Source organism: Coccidioides immitis (assembly GCF_000149335.2).
Source record: "Coccidioides immitis RS genomic scaffold supercont3.6, whole genome shotgun sequence".
NCBI lineage: Eukaryota > Fungi > Ascomycota > Eurotiomycetes > Onygenales > Onygenaceae > Coccidioides > Coccidioides immitis.
The window spans coordinates 893,732-911,302 of record NW_004504312.1 but is presented as its reverse complement, the minus strand read 5'-3'; the positions used below and the strand labels follow the sequence as shown (position 1 = coordinate 911,302).

The window sequence follows — 17,571 nt, the reverse complement described above, 5'->3', positions numbered from 1 at the left end:
GAAATAGTTTTCAACAATATTGTTTCACGCAGGACTCAGTGCCTCATGGTGGCAACAGAGGTGCTAATTTCTCTTCTGCTCCCAGTATAAGATGGGCAGTTGAAACATCTACGCACCGCTGATTCCCTATCATAATCTTCCATATCAACACACCACGGTTCCGTTAATGGTTATTGTGGAGTAAATCACATTCCATACTCAAACTTCTTAAGCAAATAGGATCCTGCACCAAAATGCCACAGCAACCCTTGGACTTAGATGAAAAATTCTTCATCACCATCCATAACAAGTGGAAGAATATCTTCCCAGGGGACTGTGCTGTTGCTAAGTTATCGGACAAACCATTCATCAGCATAAGCAACCTGCATGGTGGATTGGCGTGCCTCCTCATCTCACCCACAGCCGTCATCATATGCAACTTCAGCCCACTCACCACACAAGCTGCCGGGCGCCAGGTCTTTGCGAAATTGAAGAAAGAGCGAGACAAATACAAACAGGATCTCCGCTGTGACGGGTCTTGTCGTTCTCGACTGATTCTCCTACCAGATGTGCGTAAGCTGCCGGTGTTCTTTATAAGGTGTGCTACCGATGTCTGGAGCCATGTGCAATACACCCAAGTCCCCGGCATCCCAATCGCAGGAAAAAGGAGAGGGAGCTCTTATTGTTGATGCAAGGGGGATACATCAGCCCGGCACGATTGTTTTAATTGATGCAGAGGAGGTGTGGAACATGACATGGGTTGGGTAAACCAGAATTCGAAGCGCGGTATTCCAATGAGTCAGACGACCAGTCTTTATTTTTTTTGTCTTTGTCGTTGCTCTCTGCTTTCTGGTTATCTCGGGGGGTGGTTAGCTATGTATTGAATAAATTGGTATATTTGCAAAATTGGCTGTCTATACTGAGAATGAAAGGAAATATCATCGACGCCCTTGTCGGCTACTCTATGAGAGCAAGGAGGGAATTCTGTCTGCCACTCGACAGCATTAATTATTATATCGCGTATCTACAGAATATGATAATCCCATCCGCATATCATTTATATCTCGCAAAGGCGGACCAATCGTGAGAAAAGGGTAGGTTCGCCAACTCAACCTCACGAATTACCGCCAGCATTGTTATTCTTCGCCAATCCGATCGCATCGACCCACTTTCCTCCGCTTTGTACAGAGGGTGTTCTCAAGCCTTTGCTCACCACGACAGCTGCTTCACCACCATTCGCAGTGCCATTACTATCGACAGAAACATCCTCGTCGGTATCCAGCAACCCTTCACCATCGCGACCCCATTCAATCAGCGCCCACTCGCTACCCCATTCGCTCATTCCCATAATACCCACAGGTAACTTGGTGTCTTCGGCGTATCCCATAGGGCAGGAAATGGCCGGGCAACCGGAAAAGTTGGCCAAGTAGACGTACTCCATCGTACGCAGCGAAGTATTGACATCGCTGACGCCGTGGGTTAAGTCAGCTCCGCCGGGGCTGATTTGCCACCCTGCAATGGGCAATGTGGGCGTAGCGATGACCATTCCTGGATATTTCTTGAACAGGAATGCGAGATGGGACATTAGTAGGCTGCGCAACTTCTGTGCTGCGAAGAAATCCCGCGCTGACACCTGAGAGTTTCCACTGGAAACAAGCACTCTGTTGGGAGCAGATAGTTGGGAAATGTCTTCCTTTGAAATTCCGGAAGCTATCTCTGAGAGAATGGTAAGCGCATGGGCCTTCTGGCCCTGTGGGATATAAGGGATGGTGATGTCGATAATTTCATAGTTTTGCTGGGTGCGGTAGTAGTCCATTGCTCGGTTAAAGAGAGAAAGAACAGCGGGATCGGATCGTTTGACCCATTCCTGATAAACTCCAATGATCTTTGGGCGAGCGGTCGCGGCTGTGGCCGAGGCTGGATCAGGAAAGCTAGAGGACGTAACATGGTCTGGGTCTGGACTCGACATGATGCGATAGGACATATCGAGGTCATCAAGACTGCTGGTCATAGGCCCGAAGACACCAGTGGTGGTAGCGAGCCCACGGGTTGGAGATCCGGATACACGCCCGTGGGTCGTCTTCAAGCCGTATATTCCGCAAAAGCTTGATGGAATACGAATTGAACCACCGCCATCGGCACCAAGGGCAATGGGCACGATGCCGGCACCAACTGCATAGCCAGAGCCTCCTGAAGAACCTCCTGTGTAATAATTTGGATTGTGAGGGTTCCTGGGGGTCCCAAAGTTTGGATTGTTATTGGATGTATCTGTGGAAATTCCTCATAAGCCGCCATATACAACACCATCGCGTGCAGTAGCCACTCACCAAGCCCCAACTCATGCATAGTCGTCTTCCCGATCACAATGGCGCCAGCCTCTTCCCATTTCTTAACACACCAGGACGTCCCGCCCGACTTGTTGGTGTAGTCCAATTTCGTTCCCACAGTTCTTTTGTAGCCATCTATATCGACCTCATCCTTAACGGCGACCGGAACACCATCCATCGGACCCAACGAAGTTCCATTTTTGTATCTTGCTGTCGAGGCCTCCGCAGCTGCACGAATCAGATCGACTTTTGATTGCAAAAACGCAATCGAATGTTCACCCGCTGGTGAGACATCTCGACGAATTAATGGAAGAAGCGCGTCGACTACAGCTATGGGGGTAAGTTCCCCGGAGAGGTAAAGCGCACGGTAATCCGCAGCCGTGTAGTACCCTCCTTGACGTTTTGCGCTTCGCGGGACAGCCGAGGATGGGACTGTTTGCGCAGTATAGTTTGTGGATGGGAAGACAGTAGGGTCGTATCGCGGCTCGTAGTCCTCTAATTCTTTAATGGTGTGGAGCACGCTGAACCCGGCGTTTTTCCAAAGGATGCTCTGTATGAAGTTGGAGGACTGGACTCTGGCAGATCCCATCCGTTAGCTTGTTTTGCTCAACTCAAGGAGCGCACATGCTACGGCGCAAGTATACTCACAGTGAAGCCCCTATTTGGAGCAATCTGCCTCGAAGAACTGGGTTTGAAGCACCCTCATTCTTGTATGGAACGCTCGGGCCTTCAATGGGTGTAGGGTATTGGTAAGACGGAGGTAGTTTCGCTTCAACGGCCATTGTTTCAGCTCGACGATGTCAATTCCACCAAAAAAACAGAACGCATAGACGGAGTCCCAGGCATTGATGAAAGACTGGAAGCAGTTATACTGAAATTGAGCCCAGTTCGGAGATCATAAGCTCCGACTTTGTTGACGCCGCCGAGGCATGTGAGGACGCCAAGCCAGGGGTTCGCGCATAACTGCAGGTCCCTCGCTAGCTTAAGGCTCGAACACCTGCGGAGGAACTGAAATGTCCTAACTTTACGCAAGAGAGACGGAAAAGCCATATGCTTGGACGTTGTATTTATTATTTGCCAATCTAACGCTAATATTATACACTGCATAGTATACCCAGACACGTCTATAAAGGGAATTAAACACATGAGAAAAACAATCAAATCTTCAGTTTCACATTCCACCGATCTAATGTCAATGCAACAGCAGTCAATGTAGTTGCATATCCAATCAAAACCCCCATGGCCAATTCTCTGCTCGCATCCAGGGTATTCAATTTCAGATTTACCGCTCCCGTCAGGAGATTCGCAATCAGGAACATTGCCAGACCATTCTTATTGAAGGCCCCCAGGATTTTGCTCGTAGCGAACTCGCTGCGTTCAGTCTCAGTCTTCCGATCGGTAGCACTGTAAACCGAAGGAAAGAATACGGATTCTGATAGATAGAAAAGTAGCAGTTGGAAGTTGTTGAAGGCGATTACCCAGAGGACGTATGGCATGTTGGCAAGTCGGCGAGAAACCGGGATTGCTGCTCCAAAGCCAAAGACTTGAAAGGAGTTAAACGTGAATAGGATTGTCCAGATAGACGTCCAGATTGCCATACGAATGAGCAACTTTTTCCGAGAACTAGGACTTCCGGATTGCCCAGTTTCACGGGGTATTATCCGTAAACCCGTGGCTCTACCAGAGAGGAAAATAGCCAGGTATCCGAAAAAAGAAAACACTCCTTCGCGGTTCTTCGAGAGGAGAGACAGGCCTCTGGGGGACACTAAGATATATTCTTTCAGCGTTGTCGATTCCAGTAAAACCTGGTATATGATGCTGATAAAGAGAGATAGAACCTCGTATGATGGGACTATCGTGGTCAAAGCATGGAAAACCTCCACAAATGGCGGTAAGAAGGCCAACGTAAAGAAAAAATTCCAGTGTACACCGTACTCCGAAACATGCTCCGCATAGTCTAATCCTTTCACACTATACAGTCGAATAAGACCTAGTGCCAATAAAGGTATTGAATGACGGATTGAGGCGAGCAAGCGTCGCGGCAGTGATTCTCCTGAACGCTTAGATGGGCCCCGAGATACGAGGATCGAGCGGGCAGAGACTACTCCTCCGGAAAAGACGAACGACCCGACACCCAAATCCATCAGCGATGTCCCCCAATTCTCGACTTTCGCGAATCTCCGTGGAAAAACACGAAAATCAACCGCTAGAATAGCCAAGCACGTCGTCACCATCATCCCACCTCGGTATAACGTGAGGAACGGCCGTACGGGGAACGGGTCAAGGTTATTCGTAGATGCGCCATGTGAAGGGTGAGCAGCTGCACGCGGTGGCTTTGCTTTTTGGGTTGGTTGCTTTCGCTTTCGTCCCAAGAGTATGAAAATGGTGGGAGTGACTAGGAGGATATTTAGGAGAACAGGAGCGCTGGAGTAAAGAGTAATGGCAAACAAGATAGCCAGGACATTAAGCAGAAAATCCGTGACCAGAGCTGGTATGCTGTATGGGGAGAAGAAGGACCGGTGGGCCTGAAGGGCGGACCAGAGAAGCACAGCGGACTAGAGTCAACACAGGGTTCTGTTAGTTTTTTCGCTGACATACTTTGAGAAACAATGGCACAGTGGCTCAACATCCTACCTGTGCTACAAGTATCACAGCATTGATTTCCCAGATATCTCCTCCTGTAAGGTTGGAGACGAACTCTTCCTTGCGAGCCTTGTAGCTCTTGGCCATTGGGGTCGATGTGAATATGTGCCTGGAACGCCGAACCTCAGACTGTGAAGAGTCGCATGGACATCATTAGCTGGAAGGAAAAAGGAAATCTCCAGCAACAATTATTTTGTTTTGTAGACAAGAAAAGGGCAAAGGTGTCCTTTTTGAACCTGCTTCGTGTCCACTGCAGTTGGTGGGAGCCCAGAAGTTTTGAGCGTGGGAAAATATCTTGGTTTGACGACATTGTTATTCTTGCGCTCAAACCCTTAGGGACTTTTGTGCTCTGTACAAAGTAGTTCTTAAATTTTGCTGCTGAATCAATCTTTTAATATGTACAGAGTAGTTTACCTATCATAAAGAAATCATACTATAGGACTAGGGAACTTGTGCAGACATTAATTCATTAATTCATATACGGAGTACTTCATAATACATAATTATTGATCCAATGAGTGTATATACCCCAACCAACTTAGACAAAGGAAAATATTGAGAGTATAGTACAAGGAGCGACAGTGAAAGGTACGGTAATGAGTGGCAGCACACAGAGTACATCTCCCACATACGGGAGTGGCAGGGAGAAAGGTCATTTGACAAGTCAGTCACAAAAGCGCCCGTAATGGGCCCATGATGTGAATAGAGTGCTTTCGTGGAATTAAATCGGACTAGTATTTGGAGGAGCCTCGAAGCGGGACACGTTTTGCCCCGCGTAGACCTGGCTTGGGCCGTGAATGTTCTCGTAGGACGTCAGTTAGGGAGTAGGCTCTCTCGTCCGCAAATCGAACCTTCTTCTGCGGCTTAATTTCGACTCGTGAAGGTGAACATGATGCCTCACGTCGGCGCGCCAAAGTGGAAGAGCTCTCGAAAGGTTCGTTGCGCCCATTCAGTGGCAGGTTGTTTCTTGTAAATTCTCCACCCCCGGGCCCCGGATTAAACGACTTACAATCGAGTTTTGGAGACAAGGATTTAGATTCGCGTCTGGCCGACGAGGATCGGGCTCTACTAGGATCGACGGCCACAAATATTGATGACAACGGCGGTCGAGATGGCGAGGAAGATGATGAAGAGACTGGGGAAGGCAGCCGCGTAGGGCGCCCATCTCTATGCGATGATAGAGAGACTCTGCGTGAGCCCGACACAGGAGAACGAGAGCGGGATAGATCCCTGTTCTCACTTTGCCGAGATGTACGAGTCTCTTCCACAACGCGTGTCGCAACAGGGCTTATTTCACGGAACTTAGAAGGATCGATAGGAGCACGAGGAGGAGAGAGAGACGCTGCCTTTCCCGAACTTCCTGGACTGGAGGGCCGCGGCCCTCTTGGAGCCTGTGTCCTAAGAGGGCTTCCATCACGGGATCCAGAAGAACTCCCGGGAGAACTAGGAGGCGACAGAAAAGCTGACGCTCCTGTTCTTCCCAAACCGGAGGGACTAGGTCGTCTTGGGAAGGGTTTCGCACAAGGGCTTAGATCAGGTGAGTCAGGAGGACTCTTGGGAGAACGAGACAGAGGTACAAACGCTGCCGCTGTGGCCGCTACAGACCCTCGTGGACCAGATGAACCGGATCCTTTAGAAAGCCATGGATCAAAAGGGCTTAGATCGGGGGAAGTAGAAGAGGCATTAGAAGAGTGAGAAGACAGTAGCAACGTTGCTTCTTTGGCCCGTCCGGTACGAGATGGTCGTTTCGGAAGCGAGGGGTAAAATGGTGGTAAATTGCTGAGTTTGGCCGGGGGTAAGCGCATAAGCTTCTTTGGTGATTTTGTGCGTTTTGTAAGGAATTTTGCAGGAAGCACGCTTTCGTCGTCGGATGTACCAGCATAAATCACCGTAAACTTGCTCCGTGGCCGAATTTCAGGTATATTCAGATATTCGGTAAAATCAGAGGGAATAGGCATGGTTTTATCATTATATAAGTCCGTTAAGGAGTACCTTTTTCCCTTATCGTTGGTGCTGAGGGATAGAGGGCTTCTGGCCCGTCTCGATGAAAATCGAGGGCTGCCGGTGGAAGAACTTCGTTGTGAGAAAAGCTCGGGTTCAAAGCGGGTTTGTTGTCTGCCTCTGCCGCTTCCTAGTGGTGACCCGCGGCAGCTTTTGCAGCAGTCAGAACCTGGTTTGCAAGGCATAGTACCTTATAGATGACCGGTATTTCGGGGTAAGATAAATAAAAATAATAATTATGTAGGTGCGCACCCAGAAAAATATCATATCATGGGCAAGAAAGCTCGAACTGATGGCGCTTCTGGTTTAGATAGGACTGTGAGGTTAAACTTTCCCTGGAATGGAAGAAATCTCGTCCAATTTAAGCTCAAAGACGCGGTTCTTTTTTTGAAGTCCCTCATGGACTAGAATAGCAAAGGGGAGAGGAAACACAGCCATCTTTACCAAAGAAGATGGCTGGAGAAATCTACTTTTGCTCAGGACCTATGGATATGAACCCCGAGGCAGGCAATGAGGTATGCACGGCGACTGTTGACACAGAATCACTAAAAGTAGAAACTAAGCGCGATGTTGTTTTGAATCCCACTCCAGAATTCTCCGCAGGACGAACAACAGCGTGTTTTCGATTCAAGAGTATTCAAAAATCGGTCGAGCTGAAACACTTCTCTTTGGTACCTTAGGTCCCGAGAGACTGGTTCTGCAAATGTAAATAGAAAGCCGCCTGGGCTTCAAGTAGAGAAACAAAGCAAAGGGGTCCTCATCAGGATCTCAGAACTATGGATCACTCTCTTGGCTCTCCATCTTACCCAATAGTGGTGATGTCCCCACTTCAAGAGAAGATATAAACGCGGGGAAAGTTGAAGCAGGATGGTTGGAAGAGATTGCACGAGAATGTCAACCCCAACCCTGTCCATCGTTTCAAAAGGCTTCATTTTTGGTATAGGGGAGATAGAAGATTCACTTAGCGCAGACCATGCTCCGATCGTGGTGGCCCGTGCAGCTGGAGCCTGTCGACTGGCTGACCTACGAGCTTGCTGTATGGTTGACCGGTGGATGGATGGGATGGTCGACCGGTTTGGTTGATTGATGGGCTGATGAGGTTTCGAATTTCCTAATCGGTTGCTAGAAGAGAATTGACGCTAGCACCAATACAGACTAGTGCATATTATAAATAACCAGGCGGCTGACGTCCAGCCAAACAGTATTCGGCTTTTCTGTGCAGCGCTCGATGGCCAAAACACGGAATAGCCGCTCGCATTAACCAACATGCAATCACCAAAATAAATCAGGGGACGATACGAGCGGGGAACAGGATTATGGTCTCTTTTTGTCAGCTGCTCTATGTCCATTTCTCTTTCTATCCATCCTTCCATGATCATAGGCGGATCTTCTTATTCTTGCTGGTCGATCTTCAATTGAAGCCGGATGCTCTTCACTACATCCTAGTTCGCGATGATCTGAGGTTAGCTGTGTCCTTGACGTTCCTTGGGCGCGTAATTCACACCGTGTGTCAATTCGAAACGTCGCACAGAGAAAGTCCCAATGAACCACTCTAGCTCAAAACGAGGTCAGGTTCGAGTCATGCCACCCCCGAGTATTTCCCTGTTTCCGATCATGTTTTCCTCTTCAGTCCCAAATCCACGGAGTGAATTGGCGGGGGGCTTGGAAGTACACGGAATCGTCACATCGATGATTGTCTTAGAGAGCGACATCAACATGACTTTCCAATTTTTGAGTAACCAGGAACCCCTCAACCTTGCCTATAATGATTTTCCACACCTGCAGAAAAGCTATAATTGGTAGCCTATATAGCATGTACACGTCTAGAAAAAGCGGGAATCTAGGTTCGGCTTCTCTCCCCTGAGCTCTTCGATGGCTAATCGCATTCCTCGTGCATTGATATTGAAGTATCGCCAAACCGTACGCTGCCCTTGACAACACATGCCACGCGTGGGTAAAATGAAATGGTTGAGTATGATCGGGCTTCTCTTTGTATGTACGGGCAACCTGTATGAGCTGTCGACCCATGAATAGAAAATGTCCAAAGAATGGACCCGTCACTCTTCTGTTCGATGGATGTTGTCCATGTCTCACCTTGGCTTGGATGAAGCTCCGCTTGAGAAAGACGCGTTCTTGACTACAAACGGCTCAGATCCATCTCCGCAGGTAACAAAGAGCAATACGGTCTGATAACGTGGCTACAGGGATGATAAATTTACGCTTCCGTAAGAGCCGCAGCCATAACGGTAAGCTATGATCTTCCGCGATATGAACCATTAACTTGCCAAACTCACCAGACGAATGCCTTGACGAGCGTTGAGAGCAAAGTTTCGAAGGCTATTCCCTCGAGGCTCTTTCCGATGCTAGCTTTCGCCTCGTAGTTTTTGTTTAGTTAGCCTTCCACTCAATCTCAGCCGGTCAAGCCAGCATTTAAATCCCGCCGGCCCAGCAGACCGGATTCATCACACAGGAGAAAAAAGAAAAAAATTGCTGCGCACATAGTTGTATTAAAACCGGGTATCCCTACCGCTGTGACCGCGAAAATGTCCAGTGATTGGAGCAGCAGCACAGCTATGGGGTAAGGCCATACAGGGCAGCGTTTCATCAAAATAAATTAAGAGCCAGAATTGTACACATGGTTTCGCACAGTATTATTCACGGCCTCGATCGTCATCCCGCTTTTCTTTTCATCGTTCGTTATTCTCAATCCGCAAAAAAGGAGGGGGGGTCGGGGAGTATGTTTGTATGAGAGATTGAGTCCAGTTTTGACGCGTTTCCTGGCTTCAGCCGGGCCTTGTTGACCTTTCTTGCTGTTCTTGTCTTCCTGGGTGGCTCAAGGTTGAACTCGCCAAAAGCCACGAAGGGCGACCTGAATCGGCCCGACGGCTTGAAGAGCGACGAACCTTGAAGATTACCGTTCTTGTGCTCGTGCAGCAAAAAGGAGAACTAGACCGCTATCAAGCCCGCTGGGGGAGATTTTTTTTTTTTTTTTTTTTCCTTCTCTTTCTCTGACATTCCTTTTTCTTTTAAATCTTCGCATTTCACACTCCTTTATATTCTCGGTTTTCGTGTTTTTTTCTCTTGTCTCCATTTGCAGCAGAATATCGGGGAAAGGCGAACGGTGCTGCTTGTGTCTTCGTCACTGCGCTTCGCCCCAACCACTTTCCTTTCAGTACAGCTATTCGCTTCTTTCGTTTCGTAGAAGGGACACAAGAGAGTCAACCCAAATTCCCCGGCAGACATGATGGATACCCTCCTCCAAACCATGTTCATCATCGGCGGCGCCTGGACATGTCTTATCGGCTTCCTTGTGCTCGGGATATGTCGCCAGAAGTATACTCGGACCGGAAGTCCTTCAGTGTCCATGAATAAATCGAGAGACGGCCTGGATCTATTGCCAAATGGCCACCTCCACGGAAGTCATGGCATAGATGCGAAAGCGGGTGCGCCAAAAAATGCATAGTCCGCTGCCGTGCATGCAGCCATCTCTTTGCGCTTTTGAAAAGAATAATAACAGCTGGTCTGGGCGATGAGCACAAATCCAGGGGGGTATCTAGCGCTTTAGGGGGTGGTTGGGGGCTGGTGGTAAGTGGAGTGTTGATTTTCCCAAAATAAAGGCGGTAAGGAGCTTAAAATTAACCACCAGCCATCAGCTACCTTCATTCGTTTCGATATCTGGTGCGAGTTCGATGGTTGCGGCTTGGGGGCGTACCGTGGTTTGGGGATTGTTCTGGAGATCAAAACGCCAGGGCACTTTTGTTTACCCTTGCTATTCTTTCGCTTCTGGGAGGGAAACCGGAGAGCTTGGTTCAGTTATTTTATATGGTAGACTGCCATCGGGCTTATGAGATTATGACCTTTTTATAAATCCTTTCCCACTTCTTCCATACACACATGTTCTGCGGGACTATAGCTACGAGATTTCTTTTCTTTTCTTCTTCTTCTTTTTCCTTTTTTGTAAAGAAAAATCTTGAGGGCTCGAGATAGAAAAAGAAGCCTAGCATTAGCTATCAGGCGCTTATATATATATATATATATATACAGGTATATCCAAAGAATAACGCAAGAAACGCCATCCCTCAAATGTCATGATACTCCGAATCCTTTTCATGAAATTTGGTTCTTCGTTTATTTGGTATATTGCTTCTGCAAGGTCTTTGCAATGGTCTGTAGCTGGATGTTGCTGGTACCCTCGTAGATGGCACCGATTTTGCTGTCTCTGAACATTTTCTCCGCGATACCTTCTCTGACGAAGCCCATGCCGCCCATCCACTCGACTGCGGAACTAGAAACACGACCAGCAACTTGGGAAGCGTAGAGCTTGGCCATGGCAGCATCCATGACGAAGTCTTGACCGGCTTCCTTCTTGCGGGCAGCATTGTAGACTAAAGCGCGAGCGGCAGCAATATCGGTATATGCCTGTGCGACCTGATGTTGCATGCCCTGGAATGTACCGATGAGTTGGCCAAACTGCTTGCGGTCATTCCAGATATATCTATAATACTTAAATTAGTACGACGCCTTGGATTTATAACGTTTCCAGATGACTAGGTCACCACATAAAATAATGCGGAAGATTTGCTTTAATAATACGTACCCGGCAGCATTTTCCCAGGCACCAAGAGCCAAGCCCGTCATTTGAGCAGCGATTCCAATACGACCTTCATTTAGAAGGCTGATGGCATATTTATAGCCCTGGCCTTCCTCTCCAAGGAGGTTTTCCTTTGGAATCTCGACATCATCAAAATTAAGGACGCAAGTGCTGCTGGCACGAATACCAAGCTTCTTTTCTTTCTTTGCGATGCTAAAGCCCTTGGTGTCCTTCTCCACAAGGAAAGCGGTAATTCCCTTGTAGCCCTTGCTAGGGTCAAGGTTGGCAAAGACGATAAAGCATCCAGCTTCCATGGAATTGGTAATCCACATCTTAGAGCCGTTGATCTTGTACCCAGACTCAGTCTTGACTGCTTTGGTCTGGAGGGCAAAAGCATCGGATCCCGACACAGGTTCAGACAAACAGAACGAACCGACCGTGTTCGTCGCAAGGCGCGGCAGCCACTTCTTCTTGATTTCTGCGCTCGCATACTTCAAGATGGCGGTATTAACGAGGGTGTTGTGCACGTCAACCATGACGGAGACACTCGGATCGACCCGGGCGAGCTCCTCGATTCCCACGATAGCAGATGTGAAATTCATTCCAGCACCTCCATACTCCTCGGGGATCTCGATACCCATCAAACCTTGTTCAAAAAGCTGTTCGACAACTGCTGGATCCATAGTCTCTGCCTCGTCCATATCTCTCACTTTTGGACCAATTTGCTCCTGGGCAAATTTGGAAACCGACTCGGCCATCATGGCCTCCGTCTCTGAAAGGAGGGTAATTGGCGTAGGCGTCAAGCTTGTAAGATCGACATCGCGGCGTTGAGGAGTAGATGAAAAAGCGCGTGAGCTAGGGATTGGTCTATTAGCTCACCAATCCAACAACTCTACGAACATCGAACTCTACCATTGGAATGCCCTGGATGCCACCACTCTGCGGCTGGTGGAGACAAAGGACGAAGAGGCCTTAGCGGACAGAGGCCGCAATGCTCTGGCAACAGACGCCATTATACAAAGATTCTCAAGCTTGAAGACCCAGCAAGAATCGCCAAAAATCAATTTTTTTTTATGCACCGAAGAAACAGAAAGGTGAGAGGCCAAAGTTGGGTTTCCCGATGTATGCCCGGGGGTGGACGGGGAGATTCCACGTGATCCAGAACTCGAGCCTCGGTTACTTGCGGATCACCTTCCTATCGGTTCCAGCCATGGAAAAGTGCATTTCAAGGGCGCCTGCGGATGAACGGACATTTGTCCATCTACTTCATGCTCTAACGATTGATATTGCATGCGCCATATGTCCGTACAAGCAGAGTATACACACAAGCGTCCCCTCTACCTTCAGGATTTCTGTGTCCGCGAGCACACGTTGATAGCGCTTCTCTGCAATTTCCTGCCTTTACCAGAAAGCAGTTTACGGAGTACCGCGGCGCGTTTCCCCTTTAATGCAATCTTCAGAGTCGACATACGGACCGGAGGTTACATTTCATTTCGACTAACTTGACTGTATACATTTCTAAAGATCATCACCAAGGAGAATACCACTGCACAGGGCCTCTCCGGAAGAAGCATTCCCTCTCTCTCCCTTTTCTCCGTTACTGCGAAAAATGAACTGCTACGCGTTTTTGCCCATGTCACATGATTGCATTGCGCTTTCAGCCACAGTCTGTGGCGGTGCAAGTTGACACGCGCGAATGACATCATGGCGCTCGTCGACGGCGAAAGTCAGAACGGACGGTGGGCCAATCAGGATTCCGGTTCGGGGCGAACGCTGGATGATGCTGCGGGTGTGGCTGTGAAGCTTGGCAGGCCATGGGGAGGGAACAAGCCGCCAGCCGGTGTCGTCAACCAGGGGGAGGGGTCACGCTTGATACAAGTTTGACAATTTTCAAGGCTCTTCACAAAGAAGTTCAAAATTTCTCTCTAGTGACTATAGCCAATGTCCTACATATAGGACCACTATATTATTCCCCGTCGACCACCAAGTTTTTGGCTTCGCGTCAACATACAAGTGCCGTCGAAGAAACCCCCGCCCTCATCCACAACACAGACTGCGAGAGCATCACTGTGAAAATGGCTAGGCCAGTCAACGATCCTCGTCTTTGCTTCAGTATCGACAATATCCGTGCTTTCCACCTCCAGAATGGAGAACAGTCTGAGCTTACGCCATCTGGGCCACAGACCCTCTCTCTCCTAATGGTGCCCACAAGCGCTCCCTGTCCAGACCCCACGAACGCCCAGTCGACTGTGGAAGACTTCTATCTTCATTTACATCTTCCTCCAGAGCTAGAACTTCCTCTTCCTGCCACTACCCAAATATACCACCAGCCGCCGGATAGCTATCTCATTCCACGTTGGGATTTGGGTCCAGAGGCCGGCGCTTTTACACGGATTCAGTTTCCGCCAGTTGGTACTGGGCCTGGCAAGGTCAGCCAAGAGGACATCGACACATTCGAAACCATTTTAGCGCAGTGCACTGCATTCCTCGAGCGGTCGCCTCCCCCAAACTACCATACACCTTACAACCCCGCTAGCTACGGCCCAGGCGAAGGTTATGTTAACAGTGGGAAGGAGAAGCAGAAGCCAAGCCATGGGCAAATTGTTCTCGTTGACGAGGAAAACGGGAGTGTCGTTGGGGAGCTCTCCCAAGGATTTGATCTGGCGGAATCGGCCGACGTCAAGCCTGGTTCCAAAGGTAAGCCGAAATGCATCGATATTCCCTACCCAATCTAGGTCAACAGTTTCTGACCAACGTCCTATAGATCCCGTCCAGATCCAGTTGCCGACGCAGGGCGAAGGCAACCAAATTAGCGTTAGCAATGCGCCTCCCGAATACCTTCGACTTGCAAGCCACCCAGCCTACGCAAAGTCGTCCTTGGTCCAGAACGCGGCGGCCGCTTCCAGGTTACTAGTGACGACGTCAATGCATATTTCAAATGCTTTCCAGTCCGGCGCGGAGTCGTTTACGAAGAAAACCAAGCCGAACGCCAAGCCTATGACCTTTACACCGACAACGCATGCACATATTCGAAGAATCAACACCATATCCAGTTCTGCAGCTGCCTTATCCGCCAAGACCGTGGGACAGATTGGCAAGTATGCACAGAATTTTGGCGCGTCTCTCGCGAAAAAGGGAGAAAGGGACTCCGGGACCAGAGGATTTGACAAGGACGGAAGGCCGATTCCCAGCTATAAGCCTGGCATTTTGAACAGGTCGCTTATCGCCTTCAGTACCATTGGAGACGGAATTGAACAGAGCGCTCGCAACCTCCTCGAGTCCGGATCACTCGCGGCTACCACCGTAGTCGGCCACAGGTATGGCTCCGAAGCGGGAGCCGCGACGTCACATCTAACTGGAGGTGTTAAGAACGTGGGGTTGGTGTATATCGATGCCGCCGGGGTATCGCGCCGGGCGATCCTCAAGTCCGTGGCAAAGGGGATGGTTGTCGGTCGCATGCGTGACGGTCAGCAGGTTGTCGTGGGTGGAGGCGACGGCGGCCAGCTTCCCAACGGCTTTGACAAACCGGGACAGACGCCAGGTGGGCCGCCTATGTCTACTGGCTTTCCTGGGTATCCACGGGTACCGTCACCCTCTCCTACACCTCCGCCGGCATATGGAGCTAGGAGCGGAGTATCTCTGGGTGGCACAACCATGCAAGGATCTAAGAGATGATGCCCATTATCGTGGTTGTTCTTCAAGATTTTTCTCCTTTCTTTTTTTCTTTTTTTTCTTTCTTTCTTTCTTTCTTTTTATTTCTTCCTTTCAAGCAGTGCTTTTCTTTTGTAATCTTGTTGGTTTGATTTGGTTTTCTCTTTTCTTTCTTTTCCTTTTTCTTTTTTTCCTTTTTTTTTTCTTTTCTTTTCTTTTTTTTTTTTTTTTTTTTTTTTTTTGGGGGGGGGAAATTTCGGTACATAAAGTATGAGAACACCTACAAATGACAACATACCTTAACGAATGTTTGCAATAGATGTGTCTTGAATATGCTCCGTACAATTTTTCACATTGGGTGGTCGTATTGTTCTGTTATTGGATGGTGGTGGTGGTGGTGATCCTGCATAGGCGGTTGAGGGATTGTCCTTCGTAAGGAGGGCCAAGAAACCCGTTTACTCGGTAGCATCGCTTCGTATGAAGTCATGTGTATGCCCATGCGTCAACAGATGGATGCCAGATCTCTCACCACATGAACACCCAATGCAAAATTAAGCGGATTCGTATCCATGCCCAGAGACATATAACCAGTCGGGATGGAATGCTTGTGACGCGCCCAACTAGGTAGCCAACTCCTGGATGATAGGATTTGCCACCAGCAAACCTCGGAAGAAATAAACGAGGTTTTAATATATATGAACGGAGTGCTCCGTAATAATATATGTATGTATGGGATAAAAATCTTCGCGATGCAATCCTTCCAAGCGCGCGGCGAAGCTGATAAGGTTTCCTCGCTTTTAGGGCTGGTGAGGATGCCAGCGAATGAGAAAAGCGGAATTATTCGATTGGGCAGGTGTCGGGAGGAGTTTAATTACCGATTAGGGGGATAGGCGGGCTTTCTCGAGCGCTGGTTGGTGAAATTAATTGCAGGAACATGAAACACGCTGCCACGCTGGCAGGCGCCGAGGCGGTGTGATTGGCCGGATTGTGGGCTTGTGCCGGGCGAGGTGGCTTGTGAGTCGCCAGCGAGGAGAAGAACGCCGCTCCAGGTAATATCGCGATGGAGTCACGGTGGGGACGGCGAGGAAGAGCAGCGCTGCTGGTGGTGCCGGGCGGTCGCTGGCTGGCTGCTCGTGAGTCCATCAAATCACTCGATCGATCGATCAAAGTGTCAAATGGCCTTTGAGCGTCGTGTCTTGGATTGGGATGGAGCCGTGGTAATAATAGGTAACAGGTGGATGTGTGTAGTTAGTTACAAGCTGTACGGAGTATGGAGGTATGGATTAGACAGATCCCATTGTCACACGGCCCATTCATGGTGAAAGATGGGCGCCCTTGTAGCCGGACAATGACCTCCTCCACAGCCTCACCCGAAACAGAGGAGAAACAATGGACCACTGGCTGGTGGTAGGCTAGCAGATCGTTTGCGCACTGCCAAACAGGCCATTATTAATCGCAAGCAGCACAAAGCTCCGCCGGGCGAAACGAAGCCGGTCGCCGTCGAGCTGGGCTGGAAAACAACCCCCCCCCCTCCCCGGGAGTGGCTTCACATGAAGTCTGGTTGCTGGTTGCTGGTTGGGAGTGCCGGGAGCAAAAAAGCAGCAGCGGCATCCACACCCCAAGCCGCCCACGGCAAAACAGCGCCAAGCCGCCAGGTCATTGACCAGCAAGCAGATCCGCTTTAACTGGATACGGAACTCCAGCCAACGCTAACTTAACAGGAGAACAATAATACCACCCAGAAGCTAACACGCCCCGTGCTGGCACGCTCGCTCTCCCTGTCCGCTCCTCCTCCTCCTCCAGGGACGACCTCAACCTGCGACTCTCGTTGAACTCTCCCCGTCGTCTCGTCTTCTTCTCCCTCATCCTCTTCCTCCTCCCCCCCCTTCCTCTTCCTCCTCCTCCTCGCTCCTCTCCCTGGTCCCCCGATCACGTCGCTTCGTGTTTGTTGTGTTGTTGTTGCTGCTGTTGTTCCTTGCTACCCTCCTTCGCCCCCTTTTCACCCTAGCCAAACTCCCGTGCTCCCGGCCTGTCAAGCAGGATCGATCCCTTCGCTAGACGAGAACTACGCCGCTCGGTCGGCTATCATCCTCCCCAAGGCCTCGAGCGCGACGTTTCTTTCTCTCGTCGCCGATCCTCTCTCCCTGCTCTCGGTTGTCCCTTGCGTCGATCATGCTTGCTTGGCCCATCCAACTCTCCCGTCGTTGTTCGCTTCGATCCTCAGAAGCGGTCGCTCGCGTCGCAGGTTCCGACCGGACCATCGTTCGCAATCTCTAGATAGGAGTACAATTGTATCGACCAGGAAATAAAGCGTACCTTTCTACTTCGTTCAATTGAGCTTTGTCCCTTCGCGTTACGACCCGGTTGTCGTCTTCCAAC

At 49.5% G+C, this 17,571-nt stretch overlaps 10 protein-coding genes across 10 annotated transcripts; 6 read left to right on the top strand and 4 right to left on the bottom strand.

Moving 5' to 3' along the window:
• Positions 1-233: 233 nt before the first annotated feature.
• CIMG_03278 (uncharacterized protein) lies at positions 234-747 on the top strand (the record flags this gene model as incomplete). The annotated part of the gene is made up of 2 exons (XM_001243836.2): positions 234-548; positions 640-747. 2 exons carry the CDS (start codon positions 234-236, stop codon positions 745-747), a joined length of 423 nt encoding a protein of 140 aa, XP_001243837.2.
• Positions 748-961: 214 nt separating this feature from the next.
• Positions 962-3,088, bottom strand: CIMG_03277 (N-acylethanolamine amidohydrolase; the record flags this gene model as incomplete). Its single annotated transcript, XM_001243835.2, has 3 exons — positions 962-2,247; positions 2,307-2,881; positions 2,955-3,088. The coding sequence occupies 3 exons, from the start codon at positions 3,086-3,088 to the stop codon at positions 1,094-1,096; spliced, it is 1,863 nt and encodes a 620-aa protein (XP_001243836.1). The 3' UTR covers positions 962-1,093.
• A 263-nt stretch (positions 3,089-3,351) lies between these two features.
• CIMG_03276 (GPI-anchored wall transfer protein 1) lies at positions 3,352-5,176 on the bottom strand. The gene is made up of 2 exons (XM_001243834.2): positions 4,941-5,176; positions 3,352-4,861 (listed from the first exon to the last, which is right to left on the bottom strand). Exons 1-2 carry the CDS (start codon positions 5,034-5,036, stop codon positions 3,464-3,466), a joined length of 1,494 nt encoding a protein of 497 aa, XP_001243835.1. The 5' UTR covers positions 5,037-5,176; the 3' UTR covers positions 3,352-3,463.
• Positions 5,177-5,838: 662 nt separating this feature from the next.
• On the top strand, positions 5,839-6,644 carry CIMG_03275 (uncharacterized protein; the record flags this gene model as incomplete). Its single annotated transcript, XM_001243833.2, has 2 exons — positions 5,839-5,883; positions 5,979-6,644. 2 exons carry the CDS (start codon positions 5,839-5,841, stop codon positions 6,642-6,644), a joined length of 711 nt encoding a protein of 236 aa, XP_001243834.2.
• A 758-nt stretch (positions 6,645-7,402) lies between these two features.
• Positions 7,403-8,033, top strand: CIMG_13697 (uncharacterized protein; the record flags this gene model as incomplete). Its single annotated transcript, XM_001243832.2, has 3 exons — positions 7,403-7,465; positions 7,631-7,655; positions 7,894-8,033. 3 exons carry the CDS (start codon positions 7,403-7,405, stop codon positions 8,031-8,033), a joined length of 228 nt encoding a protein of 75 aa, XP_001243833.2.
• Positions 8,034-10,215: 2,182 nt separating this feature from the next.
• Positions 10,216-10,806, top strand: CIMG_03272 (uncharacterized protein; the record flags this gene model as incomplete). The annotated part of the gene is made up of 3 exons (XM_001243830.2): positions 10,216-10,393; positions 10,516-10,535; positions 10,780-10,806. The coding sequence occupies 3 exons, from the start codon at positions 10,216-10,218 to the stop codon at positions 10,804-10,806; spliced, it is 225 nt and encodes a 74-aa protein (XP_001243831.2).
• Positions 10,807-10,929: 123 nt separating this feature from the next.
• CIMG_03271 (acyl-CoA dehydrogenase) lies at positions 10,930-12,596 on the bottom strand. The gene is made up of 3 exons (XM_001243829.2): positions 12,454-12,596; positions 11,548-12,396; positions 10,930-11,445 (listed from the first exon to the last, which is right to left on the bottom strand). Exons 1-3 carry the CDS (start codon positions 12,552-12,554, stop codon positions 11,079-11,081), a joined length of 1,317 nt encoding a protein of 438 aa, XP_001243830.1. The 5' UTR covers positions 12,555-12,596; the 3' UTR covers positions 10,930-11,078.
• Positions 12,597-13,504: 908 nt separating this feature from the next.
• CIMG_03270 (uncharacterized protein) lies at positions 13,505-15,544 on the top strand. The gene is made up of 2 exons (XM_001243828.2): positions 13,505-14,238; positions 14,306-15,544. The coding sequence occupies exons 1-2, from the start codon at positions 13,617-13,619 to the stop codon at positions 15,214-15,216; spliced, it is 1,533 nt and encodes a 510-aa protein (XP_001243829.2). The 5' UTR covers positions 13,505-13,616; the 3' UTR covers positions 15,217-15,544.
• Positions 15,545-15,887: 343 nt separating this feature from the next.
• Positions 15,888-16,877, top strand: CIMG_03269 (uncharacterized protein; the record flags this gene model as incomplete). Its single annotated transcript, XM_001243827.2, has 3 exons — positions 15,888-15,998; positions 16,152-16,468; positions 16,604-16,877. The coding sequence occupies 3 exons, from the start codon at positions 15,888-15,890 to the stop codon at positions 16,875-16,877; spliced, it is 702 nt and encodes a 233-aa protein (XP_001243828.2).
• Positions 16,878-17,246: 369 nt separating this feature from the next.
• CIMG_03268 (uncharacterized protein) lies at positions 17,247-17,453 on the bottom strand (the record flags this gene model as incomplete). Its single annotated transcript, XM_001243826.1, has 1 exon — positions 17,247-17,453. One exon carries the CDS (start codon positions 17,451-17,453, stop codon positions 17,247-17,249), a length of 207 nt encoding a protein of 68 aa, XP_001243827.1.
• Between the last annotated feature and the right edge of the window lie 118 nt (positions 17,454-17,571).